General features: G+C 52.1%; 2 protein-coding genes across 2 annotated transcripts; both read right to left on the bottom strand.

Moving 5' to 3' along the window:
- Positions 1-335: 335 nt before the first annotated feature.
- On the bottom strand, positions 336-3,399 carry TGME49_321430 (hypothetical protein). Its single transcript, XM_002371643.2, has one exon. The coding sequence runs from the start codon at positions 3,086-3,088 to the stop codon at positions 1,643-1,645; it is 1,446 nt and encodes a 481-aa protein (XP_002371684.1). The 5' UTR covers positions 3,089-3,399; the 3' UTR covers positions 336-1,642.
- A 1,000-nt stretch (positions 3,400-4,399) lies between these two features.
- Positions 4,400-16,269, bottom strand: SANT (SWI2/SNF2 ISWI-like SANT). The gene is made up of 12 exons (XM_002371644.2): positions 13,647-16,269; positions 12,331-12,818; positions 11,810-12,077; positions 11,093-11,233; positions 10,103-10,498; positions 9,118-9,376; positions 8,347-8,662; positions 7,755-7,930; positions 7,088-7,280; positions 6,330-6,465; positions 5,842-5,981; positions 4,400-5,215 (listed from the first exon to the last, which is right to left on the bottom strand). Exons 1-12 carry the CDS (start codon positions 14,599-14,601, stop codon positions 4,934-4,936), a joined length of 3,750 nt encoding a protein of 1,249 aa, XP_002371685.1. The 5' UTR covers positions 14,602-16,269; the 3' UTR covers positions 4,400-4,933.
- Positions 16,270-16,423: the final 154 nt, after the last annotated feature.

The raw sequence follows: 16,423 nt of genomic DNA, 5'->3' as shown, positions 1-16,423 counted from the left end.
AAGTGCTAAAAGGCTGTGATATATCAATGTTGTAGACGCTACGCCATCATGCTGATGGTTTCCTCTGCACATCTTCTCTTTTCAGTGGTTAAAAGGGCGAAGATACAACTCAAGAGTCACTCGCAAACAATTGTCTGAACTGTCCGTTGCGACGTGACTGGCTAGTAGACCGTGGATTACTTCGCAGTGTAAAAAACAAGCTACCTACGCTTGAATAATATAGGGTACTTAGCTTAATGTTAGCATATATACACAATTACACAAAGCGTTTAAGGGGGGGACGACAAATCGAGGTACAAAGCAGTCACTCTTGCTCGCCGACACAGAAAGGAAAAATGGGAAACAAAGAGACGTTCCGGCTTGAGGCAGGTAGCTGCCCACGCAAAAAAGTAGAAGGCCAAGTTCTTTGCCTGGATACTCGTTCCATTCTGTGCAACTGAAAGTAAATAGTACGATGGAGTCGGCAGAGTCGCAGGAAGAAAGAAAAAGCCACTAACGGCCATTACGAGAAGACTCTGTACAACGAAACGATCTCGTCCAACGCTCGTCTAACTCTCCGGCATATCTTTCCCGTTAAGCGAAACGTAACAGACCTCCAGGTGGAGAAGTTGGTCTTCTGTTCAATGCCCCGTCGACAGTGTCCTCCAAATAGCCGAGGTACCAAATACGGTATGGGAGAAATCCGATGCTGGCAAGCTATCCGATTCAAGATGGAGACTGAGGACTAAACGTGGCTCCGTTGGATGCGTTGGAAACGCATCTTGAGCGTTATATCGTTTTATTACATCGTTAACATTCCCTGAAAGCGTGAGCAAGTTTGCCAGGACACAAAGAGTTTTGGAACGAAAGGGAGACTTTTGATGTCCAAAGAAAGCGGTACACTTGCCCCTGTGGTCACCGATGCGTCGAGTGTCCCTTGCCTCATTTCCCTCGTTCGGGAAACTCATGGCAGACTCAGATAGAAAAAAGCAGTATCCTCTTCTGCGGATACGATGAAAAGAAAAGACAGGAGGCTGTCAGGCGTTCGATAAGAAGGCTCACACTTGTCTGCATCTCATTATGACACGCAACGCAACGTCTCTCTGTGCGTCCCGTCGTTCCGGTTTAGTGACGACCGATTTGCAGTCACCGATCAAAATCGTGGTCTCTTCTTCGCGTTTGGATGATTCTAGGAATGCTTGTCAAAGTTCCTACGCGTGGACGAGAGAGGGCCACAAAAAACAGAACTGAAGAAAAGCCTGCTGAAAGCGTTACACACCACCAGCTCGACCTCGGTTTACGCAAAAAACATATTTTCCTAACAAGTTCGTATTATGAGGTTAACCTACACCAAGCGTAACGAGCACCTCTACTCGCTGGCCAACTCCTCTCAACGTCCTATATAAACAGTTCCTCATGCTCTCTATGCATACACATTTATATATATGAATACCAAGATGTCCTGTGCCTCATTTGGACATCGAGCGGAGGTCTGGGTACGCGCGAAATTCATTTTGAGCAGAAAAACATTTTTCGCACTCTTTGATATTGGGTCACGGACCAGGAAAGCCCTCTGTGGCTTTTGTTCCAGTCCGTTCATACAGCCAAAAAGCGAATGGAAAATCTCAGTAACTTTTCTCGTGGCAAGAACGGCCATATCAAGTTATGGATCGACGATGCCCTGCGTGTCGATTCTGAAGAAAATGTCAGTTGCGTTGTCGAGACCTGAGCCGAAGACAACTCGCAAACACCGTAGCGGACCAAGAACGGTCGGTCCTTCTCCCTCTGCACTGTGCGGGAGAAAGGGCATGTATCTCTGCTCCATTCTGTGAATCATCATTCTGCAGTCGACGCAGTTGCTCCACGTACACCCGAGAGCAGGTCGGACTCTTGGGTCTTCCCCACCAAAGAGCAGCCGCCTGGGGGCCATTTGTCGGCTCGACCAGACGAGTTCGCCGTCGATTCCCGTGGCGACGCTTCGCCACTCCCACCGCGGAGAAGTGGCTTCACATCGTGGACGCACCTCCGGGTCGGTTCCGCTCCTTTCGTACGCCGTCGCATGAGAAGAATGCGTGACGTTTAGATCCAAATTGTCTTCCTCGTCAGTCACATCACTCACCTGGTTGAGGACAAGGCAGCAGGCCCCGTGAGAGGCGGCGAATCGCCTGAGGATCGCTCCAATCCGCATGAGCTTGGTCGCGCGGTCCACGAGGCCCGACACTTTGTGTTTCGCATCTGAACCCTTGAGGTCTTGCACGCCATCTGTTCTCGAAGCCGGAAGGCGGAAGACGGCTGCGATCGAGTCGATCACAATCAGCGCCACGCGGTAAGACAGAAACAAACGCGGCAGCCGCCGAGTGAGCGTCACCCAGAGCTCCTCTTCCGTGGAAACTTCCTCCATGAACACCCGCTGCATCAGAGCCTTCGCGGCGGGAACCGTGGAATCGAAGCCGCACTCGTGCCGAACTCGACGTGCACTCATAATTTCGTGGAGCCGCTGAACGGGAAACCCACCCTCTGTGTGGATGTAAAACGCGGCAGTGGGCTTGTCGGCCTCTGTCTGAAGTTCCGTCGGGTCTGTCGCAGAATTCTCCGAAAACGCATTAAACGGCGCATCTTTGGACCGCGGCGCCAGGGCTTCGTCAGACTGTGCAGAACATCGGCTTTCCTCAGGTTGGCCGCTCCGAAGGAGGGTCTCGGCCACCAGCGACAAGGCGAACTGCGTTTTTCCGCAGCCAGCCTTCCCAGAAATCTCCACAAGCATCCCCCGAGGAACTCCGCCATTCAAGTGGTGATCCACGGCACGGCAGCCAACCGGCAGCGGGCAACTCTCAAGGTGTCTGGACACCCCGGAGGCAAGAATTTCCGTGGCCGTTCGCAGTGGGCACGCGTACGCGGGTGGCGGCCACGGGAGCGAAATATCTGCTGGCGCGGCGGAACCTGTGGCGGCGAGTCTGATTATCGACTGTGCCGCTTCGAAAAACGCAGCAGACTCTCCCTGCGTTTCGAAGCGACCGTCAGATGATGCCGGTAAAACGCGTTCTTCACCCGCCAGCGTCAAACTGCTCGGGGCAGTATGGACGGCTCCCGCCGCTCCGCTATCAGCCATTGACGCGGTACCGGTGGTACGCCCACGAAGATGACAAATCTTGGACCGCACACCCACCCTGTCGAAAAGGAGGAAGCGACGTCATCAGTTACAGAGAGAAAAGCAGATAACCGTGGATTTTTTGAAAATATGAGGGCGGGTGGAGGAACGACGGGCACGCGCACACAGCACACTGACAAAGTCGACGCAGACTGGGGGTCCGGTACACCCGGGGTACAGGCACTTGTCTAATTTTGAAACCTGCTGAGACTCACAGCGCTCGAGTTTTGAAACGTGAATCGTCACCGTGGCGAAATGTTTCCTACAGAAATGAGAAATAGAACTTCGAAGTCGACAGTATGCCGCGCATGCGCCAGTGCATGCCTAGAAACCGCTAGTTGTTTGCGCGGACAAACTCACAAGACAACAAAGAGTGTCCTGAAAGGGAATGTCCGGCCGCTTGGCTTCTTTCCTTCCACTTAGGAACCCCATTACTCTTCCCCTTCTTGTTCACGTGTCTCGGAAACACATTTGCCGGCTTTCAAGGTTAGAACGTGGATACTCGGAAGATGGGTCCTGAAAGTTTTGTGTAAACCGTGCCGCAGTCCCGCAGAGAATGGTGCTCAACTCGCGCATCGTCCGAACACGAACGTCATGGAAACGTTGTTCCTTTTAACTGGTTGTAGCTGTGAAGAGTGCCTTTTGCTGTCCGTGGCTCATTAGGAGGAGCTAGTGATTGAGTGGAAAGCCAGTGGCCACCCCCAGGGGTTTCGGGGGCTTCCTGAATCGCCAGCGAACGCAGCACCATTTGTACTATCAAATCAACCTTCTTCTTGCGTCGTTCCATCTTGTATTCCATCATATGTGGGAGAAAACGGATGGGAAGGCTTTGTGGCGCGTGGAGCAGACAGCAAGACATACTGCCACGTATGGCGTGTGCACTACAAGCAACTGCCAGAACGTCCGGTGTCCATGTACACTGACAGCGACTAAAGAAAACTACAGTGCATCTTCAGATAAAAAGACGCTTACCACATACATTATCGTGTGTAGATTGAAATGACCGCTTTCGTGTCAAGTTTACTGTTGTCTGTACTTAGGCTAGTCACTGCCTTCGCCAGAAAATTGAATTCTGCGTGGGCACGGAAAAGTGACACGTTTTCCACTGGAATTCGGAATGAGCGAGATGGGGTTACCAGATCATACGACCTTGTGTTTGCTCTCTGAATCCAACTTTCTCTTCCCGTGCAATCCGTTTTCGTGCGGAGGATGTGGTAAGCTTTTTCGTAACAATTTACATCGGGAGTTCGGAACTTGTCTCCCCGCGACTAATGCCGGTAGAACAGCTTCAACGAGTGGATTGGTTATGACTCCATTAGATCTCCTTGCACGTACCGAGTTCTACAAGTCTTAGCACCGAGTGCTGAATTCGAGCGCAGGGCTCCCAGGAAATCCAAGAAAGAACTTTTTCCTCATCACATCAAAACACTGCCGTAGAACTGCATAGCTTTCCCGAGTTCTGGACAGGAAAATAGCTTCTCACTACACTCAGCAGTACGCATGTTCTGGGAAACACTGGCATTCCCAGTTTCGGCTGCGATTCGCGGCTAGATGGTCCTCTCCCATCGAAGCGCCTTTTCCGCTAGGTAAAAGGAAAAACCGCCACGGTCTCTGCCCCGACGAAACGCCGAAACTCGTCGCAGCTCAACCACTTCCCCAACCCGGCGCGCAAAGCAAATGCTCCGCCTTCCGCCAGAACAGACCATACCGACCCCTCTCAGTTTTCACCCACGAGTCCGGTGCCTCTCTCTAACGGAACACTACAGAACTCCCATCCAACTTTTTTGCTTTCGCGCATGCACGCACTCAGGCTGCAGCCCAGGCTGTGCTGCGAAGACGCTTGGCTCGACCGCTCGCGGGCCTCTCTGCCCCGGCGTTAGTCCCTAAACCTAAAAACGGAACGGATCCCGGCGTCTCCCCAGACGAGACACCCGCTCCACTGTCTCCGCCGCTTTGCGCCGCGGTGCCTGGGGCTCCGCCGGCCGCCGGAGACACGCCGGCAACGGGCGCTGAGGCGACGGGGGCAGACACAGTTGGTCGCGTATCGGGGAGATCCAAGCGCCTTCGCCCTCGAGTGAAACGTTCGCCCTGAAAAAAAAGAAAAAGTTCTCCGACATGTGTTTGTGTGAAGGAAATCGCAACATCGACACCGAAAGACAAACACTGGAGCCTGAGCAACGTACGAGAGAGAGGAGGGACATCGAGGACATAGACGACTGAACGTATTCCATGCAACGTTTCTAGAGACACGAAGGAGGACCGAAAACGACCAATACGAGGAAACCCATAACCTGTGAAATCCAAGGAAGACACCAAAGAACGACACAAAGACGAGAATGAAACAGAGACGGCCGAAAGCCCGTAGGAAGTTTACAATCCTCTCTGTAAACTTGGAGACTGCAACTCAATGGGAAAAACACTCAGAAGAAAGGCGAGAAGCGCGACAAGTCACGGGGACAGGAGAAAAATCTGGATTTCTAAAGGGCCGGCGAAAGAACAACGTAAAAACCATGAATGCACAAACAACAACCCACTTCCAACTCGGCATTTGCAAGGTGCACGTCACCCTCGGCAGGAATTCGGAAAGGACGTCTTCTCTCAGAATAAGAGTCCAAGGTCGTTTCTTCTCACTGCGTCTCAGTCATCTCGACGAGATGGAAAAACTCTAGGCATTTCTCTGCATGCAAGACGCCTGCAAATCTCCAAAAACCTACCTCTTCTTTCTTCAAGAGTCTGACGAGAGCCTCTGCCCTCTTGCCGACGTCGCCAGCGGTTCTGGAGCGGACGAACCAGTCAAGTCTCCACTGCGTGTCTCTCAGCAACAGATCTCGCATCTTGTCCCAGTTCCCGTAACCTAAAAAACAAGAAAGTTCACACACGACTGAAGAAGGAAACTGAAACCTTCCTGGAATCTCTCGTGAACCTACACCTAGAAAGTCTTCGAGTAGAAACATTACGCATGTTCCTCGTCTGTCCACTCATCGTGTCACACACAAATCTACACATGCATGTATGCATGCATATATTTATCCACAGGTACAGCTATAATATTTATGTACACGAGTAAGATGTCTGGACAGAGGGAGGTGGTTTCGTTGCTCAAGAACAGGCGAACTTTCCGGTGATTCTTCTCGGTGTCGCCCTCCTCGTGGAGCTCCAGGAAAGCTGTTTCCCCGAAGCGAGAACTCTATTCATTTGTTACCTAGGAGAGTTGTCATGTTAAGAATCCACCGGTCTTCCTGCTCAGTGAAAATGCTGCGACTCTTCGCAGCTCCGCCGTAGGGAATCAACAGCCGCCGCCAAGGAACCTCGCACTGCTGCTGGCGCCGAACAATCACCTGAGAGATTCAAGGAGAGAAAAGTTGAAACGCTCCTGAGACTTGGAGAGCTTTCGAGGTTCGAGAAGTCGTTTTCAGAAACGCTTTTCGACTGAAGCCCTTTTCAGAGCTAAAGATTCCCATCTTCGAAAAAAAGGATCTGCAACAACTGTCAGCTTGTCCGAAGGCTGTCTGGAGTTCTGGAGACGCAACTTAAAGGTGTGGGCCAGCGCGGACGGAAGCCGACCTTTCCTTAAAAAGTAAGCGAACGCTGTCGATGGAGGAGAGACTGTGGGGAACACGAAACGAAGATGCGCCGGAGAGAAGGCGACGCTCGAGACTAAAAAGAAAATGGAGAACGAGACGCGAAATCCCGAGTGTGGAGTCCACGGAACCCCCGGCGCCTCTGGTAGGCAGACGTCAGGAGAAACGCACAAGTGAAAGGAAGCAGACAAGACAGAACAGCAAGGACGCCTACCGACCCAAACAGTCCCTTCTCCTCTGAGGTCCGTCTCGAGCTGCTCCTCAAACGAGAAGCGAGACGAGGATGTTCTCTGCATGCTGCAGCTCCCAGCCTCCCTCGTCTCTCAACAAAGACCGAAAAAAAGTCTCATTCGTCTCCTACGCACTCGCCTCCACGCACCTGTTCGAGTTCTCTTCGTTTGTTGATGACTGCTTCTCCTTCTTCGATGCGTCGGATCCATTTTTCCCAGCCCTGAATCTCAGGGTAGCGACTCCAAAAAACTCGAGAATAAGCCGCCACCTCTTCCACGCTCTTGCCGTCCACTTCCGTCGCAATTCGCGCAATGTCATGTCGACCGTACATTTCGTTTCCTCTGAAAAAAAAACAGACTCCAGACAGTCGCCTCAACTGCACGCTTCCTTTCCTTTCAGAAGCGAAGGAAACGAAGAAACCTACGAGACGCGAACGGACGGCTGATTCGCCGTGGTGTCTGTCTCGCGCCGGGTGTCCAGACTTCCGAGGACTCAGACCAGGCGCCAAGTGCTCGAGACAGTTCGCTTCTCGGCCTTGTTTCTCTCCACTGTTTCGTCGGAAAAAAAGAAATCCCGACGAGTGTTGCATCGCCTCCCAACTCCTCGCCCCGTCCATTCCTCTATCTCTCAATCTCGAAATGTCTTCTACCTCTCCTTTCGATGTCTCTCCACCTGTGTTTGTGTGTATATCTCTCCTCTCTCCCTGTGTGAAGATCTGTCTCCTTTCCCTCTCTTTTGCTGGTTGAGGCTCTTCCGTTCTCTGACGCTTCTCGCTTTAGATATTCCCTTCTGTTCAATCCTCTCTTTCCACTTACTTGACGAACTGGATGAAGTCTCGTTTGCCCCAACTTCCGAAACCTTCTCTGAGAAGTCGCTGCTTTTCTTCTCTTTCCTCATCCGTCGGCGCCCGCGTCGTTCCCTGATTCCGGTAGTACATCAACTCGACCGCATGCAGTTCTTCAATTCGGCGTCGGTCGTAGAACTGCCACTCCTGGAAGCCACAGAAAAAAAGACAACGCCTCATCGAGAGTTTATTGCACCTGTTGTCTAAAGAATGGAATGACAGTCCGCGCAAGGACTCTCTGGAGTCAACGGAACCGAAGCACTGCCTGGACACCATGGACGCGGTCCCCTTCTCACGGAAAAAAGGACGCACGGAAACGGCTTTTTTTGTCAAGCCGTCGAAAGGACAACGAAAGATCGAGAAGGCCAGCTGACTTCACCTTGACTCCAGAAGCGTCAGGAGTGGAGTCTCTGCCGAAGCGTTGCGAGAAAGACTCCTCTCACACAGAGAGACGCAGTTGTGTCCTTGCCAGCACAACGATTTAGGTTCTTTTCCTCGATGAGACCTCCGGCAAACGAGCCTCGAAAAGCTGAAAAATCTCTTTCTCTCCCCCCGGGGCTCACCTGCATTGCCGGGAGACGGACCGCTCTCGGGACATGCTTGACTTTTCTCTGTTCGGCGCTCTGCTGCAGCTGCATTTCTTGTTCTTTCTGCATGCGAATCCTTCGCCTGCTTTCGCGCTCGTTCTGCGCCTCGAGTGTCTGTACAGCCAAAGAGGCCCAGGCCTCGCGGTCTGCCTTCCGCTGCTGGTCCGTATAGTCTATCCCGTCGTATTCGTACAGACTCGACGAAGGCGCAGAGTTGATTGTGAAGTCCAGCAAGCTCTTCTTCACATGTGCCTGCAGCTTCTCGTTCATCGCATCCGTTCGCTCCTGGCCTCTGAAGAAAAAGACGAGACAGACAGGCCGGAGGCGACGTCCACCTCCTTCCACGGACTCAGCAGCGAAACCGAAACGACATTCAAACAGCTGCGAACCTTCAAAAAAGAAATGCGAAGCCATACATCATGCGTAGGCAAAAATGCACACACAAACATGTAAGCAAATACACATATATATATACATATATATATATATATGGATATCTATGTCTGTGCATATATATATATATATATGTATATATATATATATGTATATATATATATATATGTATATATATATATATGTATATATATATATATGTAAATATATTTATGTATACATGTGTGAAGATGGTTTACAAAGAGGGATGGAGATGACATTACCTGCACATGCGCATATCTCTACGTGCGTTCGGGTATGTGTGTTTCGATGCATGTTTCACATCGCTTTCAAATGCAGAACCGTTTTTCCGACCTCGCAAGAATGGCTTCGAGTTCCTCTTCTGTGACGTCTTCTCCTGCCCCCGACTTGAAGATGTGATCCGCGCCGAACTGAACCATCGTCATGAGCTCGTTCTTCGAGAGTTGCTTTTGTTGATTCTGCTGGTCGCTCAAACGTCCCTGCTGGATGATCGCCGTGTCCAGCTGCAGCTTGAGCATCGCTCGTTCGATGATTTTCTGCTCGATCGTGTGCTCATGCACCAGGCGATATACATTCACTGCGCTCTTTTGACCTGCAAACGCGCGCAGTGCAGAGCGGAAGAAGACATCCATATGGCTCTTGCATTCCCCTGGGCATTCGCTCCGCGTTCTGATTTCAGAGCTGCGCGTGAGCGGCGAGTCACTACCAGTCTTTGCAGAGACAGGGAGCCGTTCAAGCTGAACACCGAGAACAGTGTGTCTTCACCGACAAGAAGAAAGATGAAGACAAATTCCTCTCTGAAAACCGTCGGTCGTCGCTTCGAACTCTGACAGACGAACCGCCACAACCCACCCTCCACCACATACGCATACACACATACACACACAAACACAAATACACGCAGCCGGTCTCTGAAAAAGTGGAAGCTTCTTCTACAGAAAACAGACTGAAGACTGTTGTCATCGAGAAAAAGCAGGGTCTCCATCGGAAGGTGCAAACCATGCCCCTGCGAGGAAACTCCTGAACACCGCGACGAACCAGTGCACCGCCACAACAATGCACAGAGACGCTTTTGCAAACATCTCTCTCCACAAACGCGGCTCCATCGGCCTAGGTACAGTTACACAAATGCAACTCTATATAGTTGTGTATGATGTAGACTTGTGTGTATGGGGGAATGGGGGGGGGTAGGCAGTGCGAGAATCTGATGCCCTCTCTCTGTCTCTCTCTGTCTCTCTCTCTCTGTCTCTCTCTCGAGTGTTCGCGCTGATCTCGCTGTTTGAACGCGGAACAATTTGCATCGGAACTGAGCGCGTACCGATTCGATGGACGCGGTCCATGGCCTGCAGGTCGACCTGAGGGTTCCAGTCCGAGTCGTAGAGAATGACGGTGTCCGCAGTCGCCAGATTGATGCCGAGGCCTCCCGCTCGAGTGGAGAGAAGAAAAATGGGGATGTCGCTTCCTGGTGCGTTGAACGCCTCGATTTGTCTGTCTCTCTCGTCGCCGGAAGTATTCCCGTCGATCCGGCAGTACTTAAAGAGACGAATGCGACAGTAGTCTTCGAGAATGTCGATCATCTTCGTCATCTGCGTGAAAATCAGACAGCGTCGATTCTCCTGAATCAACCGCCGCAGCAGACGGTCGCAAAAACGCAGCTTCCCTGCGTTCTCAATCACATGCTCTCCAAACGGATCTGCATGCTCCGATTCGTAGCCTGAGAACCAAAAAGCGCAAAGACAGCGAAGAAACGCAGTGGCGGGAAAGAAGGCGAAAAAGGCATGCCAGACGTCGAGCAGCCACACCGAGACAAAGACGGAAAACCCACTGGATAGCGAAGCGGCTGCCGACCGATGCAGAGACAAAGGAAAAACGCAAGACAGCTACATAAATGCAATATACAGCAACAGACAGATACACGTATATACACCTCAACACACAAAACGATCTACATACATATATACATATACATATATATATATGTATATATATATATATATATATGCGTGGAAAGAGATGTACAGAGAGCTACCACAAGATGCACCTAAGAGAAAAGGTAGAAATCCAGGATAGCGCCAAATACATGCATGACGACGCACATCTCGAACCAGGTGCACCGATTCGTATATATATAGATATATATATTTAGATACATATACGTATATATATATATATATATACACCTATAGAGAAGCATAGAAATGTGTAGGGAGGTCGCAACGTTTATCAAGACAGAAAAGAGTGAAACAGTCTGGCATGATTTCATCGAAGCAAAGTTGCGAGTGTTTCTTGGAAGTTCGTCTCCGCCTACCGTCGAAGAGGTAAGGATGGTTGCAAGCTTTGCGCAGCTGCATAGCCAAGTTGAGGAGCTGCGTGCGACCCGCGCCCTCTGCGCCCTGAAGCGCCGCCACATTCTTCGTCAGCAGATCTTTGTACAGCTGCTTCTGCATAGCTGGAGAGAAAGAGACCAACATAGAACGCACGAAAAACGAGGAAACATCGTGCGAAACGGAAAAAACAAAAACGAAAAGCATGGGGAACGAAATAGTCTGGACTGGGGCGCTCCAGAAAGTCGCTCAACAAGCCAAAAAGCGGATTTCAGGTGGAAACACAGCCCGATAAAACCGGAAACCTACAAAGACGTCTTTTGCGGTCACCAAGACTTCCACAGAAAAGGTATCGCAGGTATGGAAGTACTATTTGGACCATGCTTTTCAAGAATTCTAACGTTTGATGTATATACAAACAGAAGGTAATCATCAATCAAACGTCGACTTGGGGACGCTTCATGAATGTTCTTAGGCGTTCGTAAAAAATACTTCAGTGCCTCTCAGGAGGACACAACTACTGCCAGCCATCTTTCCCCAGGTGAGAAGCCACCCCAGAGATCTTCACGGGTGAAGAGGAATTCCTCTCTCTCTCTCTCCTTGCTTCTTCTTCCTGTTGGCTTTCTTCTTGCTTTTTCTTCTTTCGCCTCCCCTCTGCACCAAGGTCGGTTTTCTTCGCTGTTTGCTGTCTGTCGCGCTACCTGAAAGGGGGACAACGAGGAGGAGTTCCTTTTTCGGTGGCATTTCCTTGAGAACTTCTTTCTTCACACGACGCAGCATGAAAGGTCGCAAAATGCGGTGGAGCCTCGTGACGATTTTCATATTTCTTTCTTCTCGCTCCTCCGCAGTCATCTCCGAGCCCGCTTCGCCTGTCCCTGTCAAGTCGAAGAGATGTTCGAACTCCGCCGAGGACGAGAACAGCGAGGGAAAGAGGAAATTCAGCAGCGCCCACAACTCCCGCAAGTTGTTCTGAACAGGAGAAAGCAAAGGTTACTCCGACGAGCAAATGAGAAGTCGCACATCGTGAAAGCTGTGGTTCTCACATGTCGCCTGCGTTTCTCACATGTCGCCTGCGTTTCTCACATGTCGCCTGCGTTTCTCTTCTGAAGCAACCAGAGCGTGTCAAGAACGTGGATTCGCTGAGTCTCGATTTGCCGCTTGCTGCGAAGCTCTGCCGCCTGTTTGTTTTTCTTGACGGCAGTTCTCTGACTCTTCTTCTGACCTGGAGAGGGGTGCCAGTAAGGAGGAGTCGGTGCTTTGTGTTGAAGAGCCGGGCAGTTTGCGCGAGTTTCGAACTCTCGTTTTTGATCCTGTGAGCTTCGTCGATGATGATGTACTCCCAGTCGACTTTGAGGAACTGCGCGCGTTCGAGGATGCACATTTCGAACGAGGTGACAACCACGTCGACGCGGTCCGGCAGAACTCCGTCGTCTTCTTCCTTCTCCTCTTTCGCGCCTTCTTCTCCATCCTCGTCCGGTCTCTCGGCGCCCTTCAAGTCCTTCTGCGTTTCGTCGTCGCTCTTCTCTTCTTCGCTCTCCGGAGACGACTCCGACCGCAGCGTCTTCTCGCCAGGAAAGGAGAAAGGAAACGAAGAAGCTTGCGTCCGAGAGACGATGTGCGCCAACGTTCGGCGGCGCGTCTCCTTGTCCCCCAGCACCCTCACGGCGTTGATGGACGGACAGAACTTGCGGAACTCTGTCATCCAGTTGCCTGAATTCGAAGCAGGGTGGAGAGAAGAAACAGAAGAAACGCAGCGGGAGAAATAAAAAGACCGAAAGGAAAGCAAATGAAAAAAAAGATGAGAGAGTGACATGTCGAGGATACGCGACACGCGAGACAATGAGCCGATACAGGGAGAGAACACTCGCGCAACGCCTTCCGGCAGAGAAAAAAACTGATCAAGAACGCCTTTTCCGTATTGAACAATTGCACTCGAAATCGAGATACGACTCTTTCCAAATCCTTGAGCCCCCCGAACTCTCTCACACACGGCCCTCCGCAAAAGAAGGAGAGACCTCTACGTAGGCCTCTCCCTATCACTCCAAGTACGGGACTTTGCGAAGCTCCTCCTATTAAAGGTTGTGTCGAGGAGACCCAAGACTGGTGGATTTCTCGGTTCTCTGAGAACACCGACTCTGAAGTGGGTGACAGCAGTTATCAGAAGCCAAGAGAGCTTTCTTCTCGAAGTGACGGATGAAAATCCTCGGCACTCCTTCCCGAAAGGAAGCATCTCGACACAGGAGGAAACGCAGAAGAAAACAACTCGGTGTAGCACCCGGGGCCGTGGAGGACGAAATCCACATTTTCCAGTCTTTCATATCTGTTTTTTGCGTTGTTGTTGAGGGTCGGAAGTTTCGCCCCTGTGTGTGAGTGCTCCCATCCCCTGATGAAGCCGTCGAGGAAAGCGACCGGTCCTGTTTCGTACTGCAACCACGGCGCCGCCTGCGTCAAGCGTGAGTTGACCGAGAAGCTGCGGCTCTCTCCACCGAGTGCCGCGGAGCCTTCTGTGCTTCGTTTTCGCGGTCCTTGTTTCCTCACCGATGGTGCTCTTGGGAGCGAGAACGAGGTGCGGTCCGTCGACTCCCTTTCCCTCCTTCAAGAAGGCGAGGAGAGAGATCGTTTGATACGTTTTTCCGAGACCCATTTCGTCCGCCAGGATTCCGTTCATGCCGCGTTCGTGGAGTTGAATGAGCCAGTTGAGACCCTCGAGTTGGTACGGCTTCGGTGGACACCTGAGAATCGACGGATGCGTGGAGAGACGCGTGATGACCGGGCGGCTCCTGAACTCCTCCTCCAAGTACGGCGATCCCTCTTCTGGGCCTCGACGTCGCTTTCGAGCTCGCCGCGCATCTTCTCCACTTTTGCCTTCCTCGAAGTCTGGGCCGTCTTCCTCGTCCGAGGAGACGACTCGGCGCGAACGCCGCGAAGGTCCCGACCCCACAGCCTTCTCGCCGCACGGTCCGAGGCCAGACGCAGCGCCGCTCTCGACAGCCTCTCTGGAGGCCGAAAACTGGCGAGTCGCCTCCTGCTTTCGGCTGTGGTGGCAGAGAGAAAGCAAGTAACTCTCACCGTACTCGAGAAGCATCTGCAACTTCCCCATCGAATCTTCCCGCCCGTCTCTGGAGACCGCGCTGTCGCCGCCGCGCGTTCCAGGACTCTCCGCGTCGGCCGCGGAACCGTTGAGATGCCCGGAAGTCAAACTCCGAGAGTCACTTTTTTCTCTCGTCCCCAGACAAGAAGCGGAGGGAGAAGAAGGAGAAGACGAAGGAGAAGACGAAGGAGGAGAGGACGGAAACTGCGAAGAGAGGACAGCGTTGCTCCCAGGAGTGAAGACAGAGTGACCGTTGCGAAGAGCGGCTGCGTCGAGGTGACCACAGGGAGACGAGGAGACAGAAGAGACTTGTGCGCAGGTGCCGTCCTTTCCAGGAAAATCGGATGCATGCGTCTCCACAGGCCCTCCGGCCTCAACATCTCCCTCCGGTTCGACTTCCATGTTGCTCGAAGAAAAAAAGAAAGCAGGGACTTTGAGAGGGGAAACCTACGTGCGACTCTCCCCTCGCGCGCGGGGAAGACGACAATGAGGACTTCAGTTGAAGAACAGGCCAATTGACGCGTAGAGAGGGAGAGATGGCGAGGAGAGGATCAAACAGGAGACAAGGTGAAACGCAAGAGAAAAAGGAAAAAGCGAGACAACAGCTGCGAGGAGAGGCGTTTGGAACAAGAGACGTCCCTACATTACGAGACAAGGAACCAAGAGAAAGGGGGCTTTCCCGGAGGAAGTGCAACGGAAAGAAAAAAATTCAAGAAGAACTGCATGCGCAATGTGCCTGGCTCCTTAGTTCACATGTCCCTCTGCTCGGTAGCTGCGAGAACAGTTGACGCACCTCGGCTGCACAGGAACACCGACTTTACTTTGTTTGTTAAAAAGGAATTACACCAGACAAAAGGGAAGTCTCTCTTTGACCCGCAGCGCATTCCGGTGGGAAGTCACCTGAGAGGAGAAAGAGCGAGCCTCAGAATCTCAAGCAGCAATCTCCTTGTTTGGGTGAGAGACTCCTCTTGACAAAAAAACCGAAACGCGCTAGGGGTCAGAAACACGAGCAGAGCGCATGCATTTCTTCCAGAAGACTGAAAAGGCAAAAGATGAAGGCGAGAATCGAATGGAAGGTACATCAAATCCGAAAAACAACGAGAGAGTTCGACCCACAAATGCGGCGTTGTCCGAGAGAAGCAGGAAAACAGCCACCCGAAAGGACGCACTGGCTCTCCTTTGAGGTACGGAGACTCCGGAGGGTCAGTTTCAAAAGAAAGTCAGGAAAGGCAAACGCCCTTTTCACACCTCTCCTTGTGTTCATGCATCAGCACAGCTTTGCTCCGCATAGAGGGCAGGAAGCCGAGGCAACCGGCGACGAGGAACAGGGGGAACTTGAAGAACTGCAGGTCGAATTTAGTGCGCTCTGTGATTAACAACGGTGGAAAGAGTCGTGGTTTTGATGGCAAAGAGCCAAAGGGGTAGGAAGGGATTTTTTACAGCGCCCACCGTCCCAGAGGAGTTCCGGAAATCCGCAGAGTGACAAGTGCAGCCAGAGACCGTGGGTTCGCCACGGACAAAAGAGGCCGCGGTAGTACGGGAATCGTGGCAGACAAGCAGTGTGTGGACGAGCAAAATTTTGGATCTCCATTCGTGATTTACGCCGGGAAAAGGCTGGAGAACCGCGGCGAGAACTCGGGACGCAGGCCGAGGCGAGACGGGTGAACAGGTTCCAAGGAGCGAGCAGCCGAGGAAGAACGTCAGACAAGAGAGAAAAGAGTCAAGCACACATAGGTCACTCTCATTTGAACTGCAAGAAACCGCGATTCTGCCTATGTCACTTTACGTGTAGACAAGGAAGACGTACCGCGAATCCGGCGGACGCGTCAGCCGGAACGCGAAAAACCTGGGAAGCGGAAAGAGACATCCTAGCGGAGGAACGCCGTCAGCCACCCCATTCGTTTGCACTGAGGACAGGAACGGACCGGAAACCTCAATATCTCGGCGTGCAATGTCGCGCAGAGAATCGCCGGAAGGAAATTTTGCCGTCGTCGCTGCAAACTGCTCTGCGACGGCCTGGAACTTCCCGAGAAAGGCGGACGGCTTCAACGCGCTGACGTTGCAGCGCGAAGCTGAACAACTCGGCTCCCGCGCCTCCTCTCTGCGAACCTCTCGTCTGCTGCGGAAAATCTCTTTTCCTGCGACGACAAGGGGGTTTCGGCGCGCTGTCGCACGTGCATGCTCCCAAGTGCCTACGACCACAGGAAAGGTTGCACGAGGCGGC

This window comes from Toxoplasma gondii, chromosome Ib (genome assembly GCF_000006565.2).
Source record: "Toxoplasma gondii ME49 chromosome Ib, whole genome shotgun sequence".
NCBI classification, from domain to species: domain Eukaryota; phylum Apicomplexa; class Conoidasida; order Eucoccidiorida; family Sarcocystidae; genus Toxoplasma; species Toxoplasma gondii.
Note: the sequence above shows the minus strand (reverse complement) of the source record. Positions and strands in the feature narration are given on the sequence as shown.

Bases quoted from the DNA above. Each gene is read 5' to 3' on its own strand.
- TGME49_321430 (XM_002371643.2), bottom strand. From the start codon at position 3,088: ATGGCTGATAGCGGAGCGGCGGGAGCCGTCCATACTGCCCCGAGCAGT.
- SANT (XM_002371644.2), bottom strand. From the start codon at position 14,601: ATGGAAGTCGAACCGGAGGGAGATGTTGAGGCCGGAGGGCCTGTGGAG. The intron at 11,234-11,809 runs GTAGCGCGACAG...CTTTCTCTCCAG, and splicing joins CCTCGTTGTCCCCCTTTCAG to CTATGCAGAAGCAGCTGTAC. The intron at 9,377-10,102 runs GTACGCGCTCAG...GCGCGTTTGCAG, and splicing joins GGACCGCGTCCATCGAATCG to GTCAAAAGAGCGCAGTGAAT.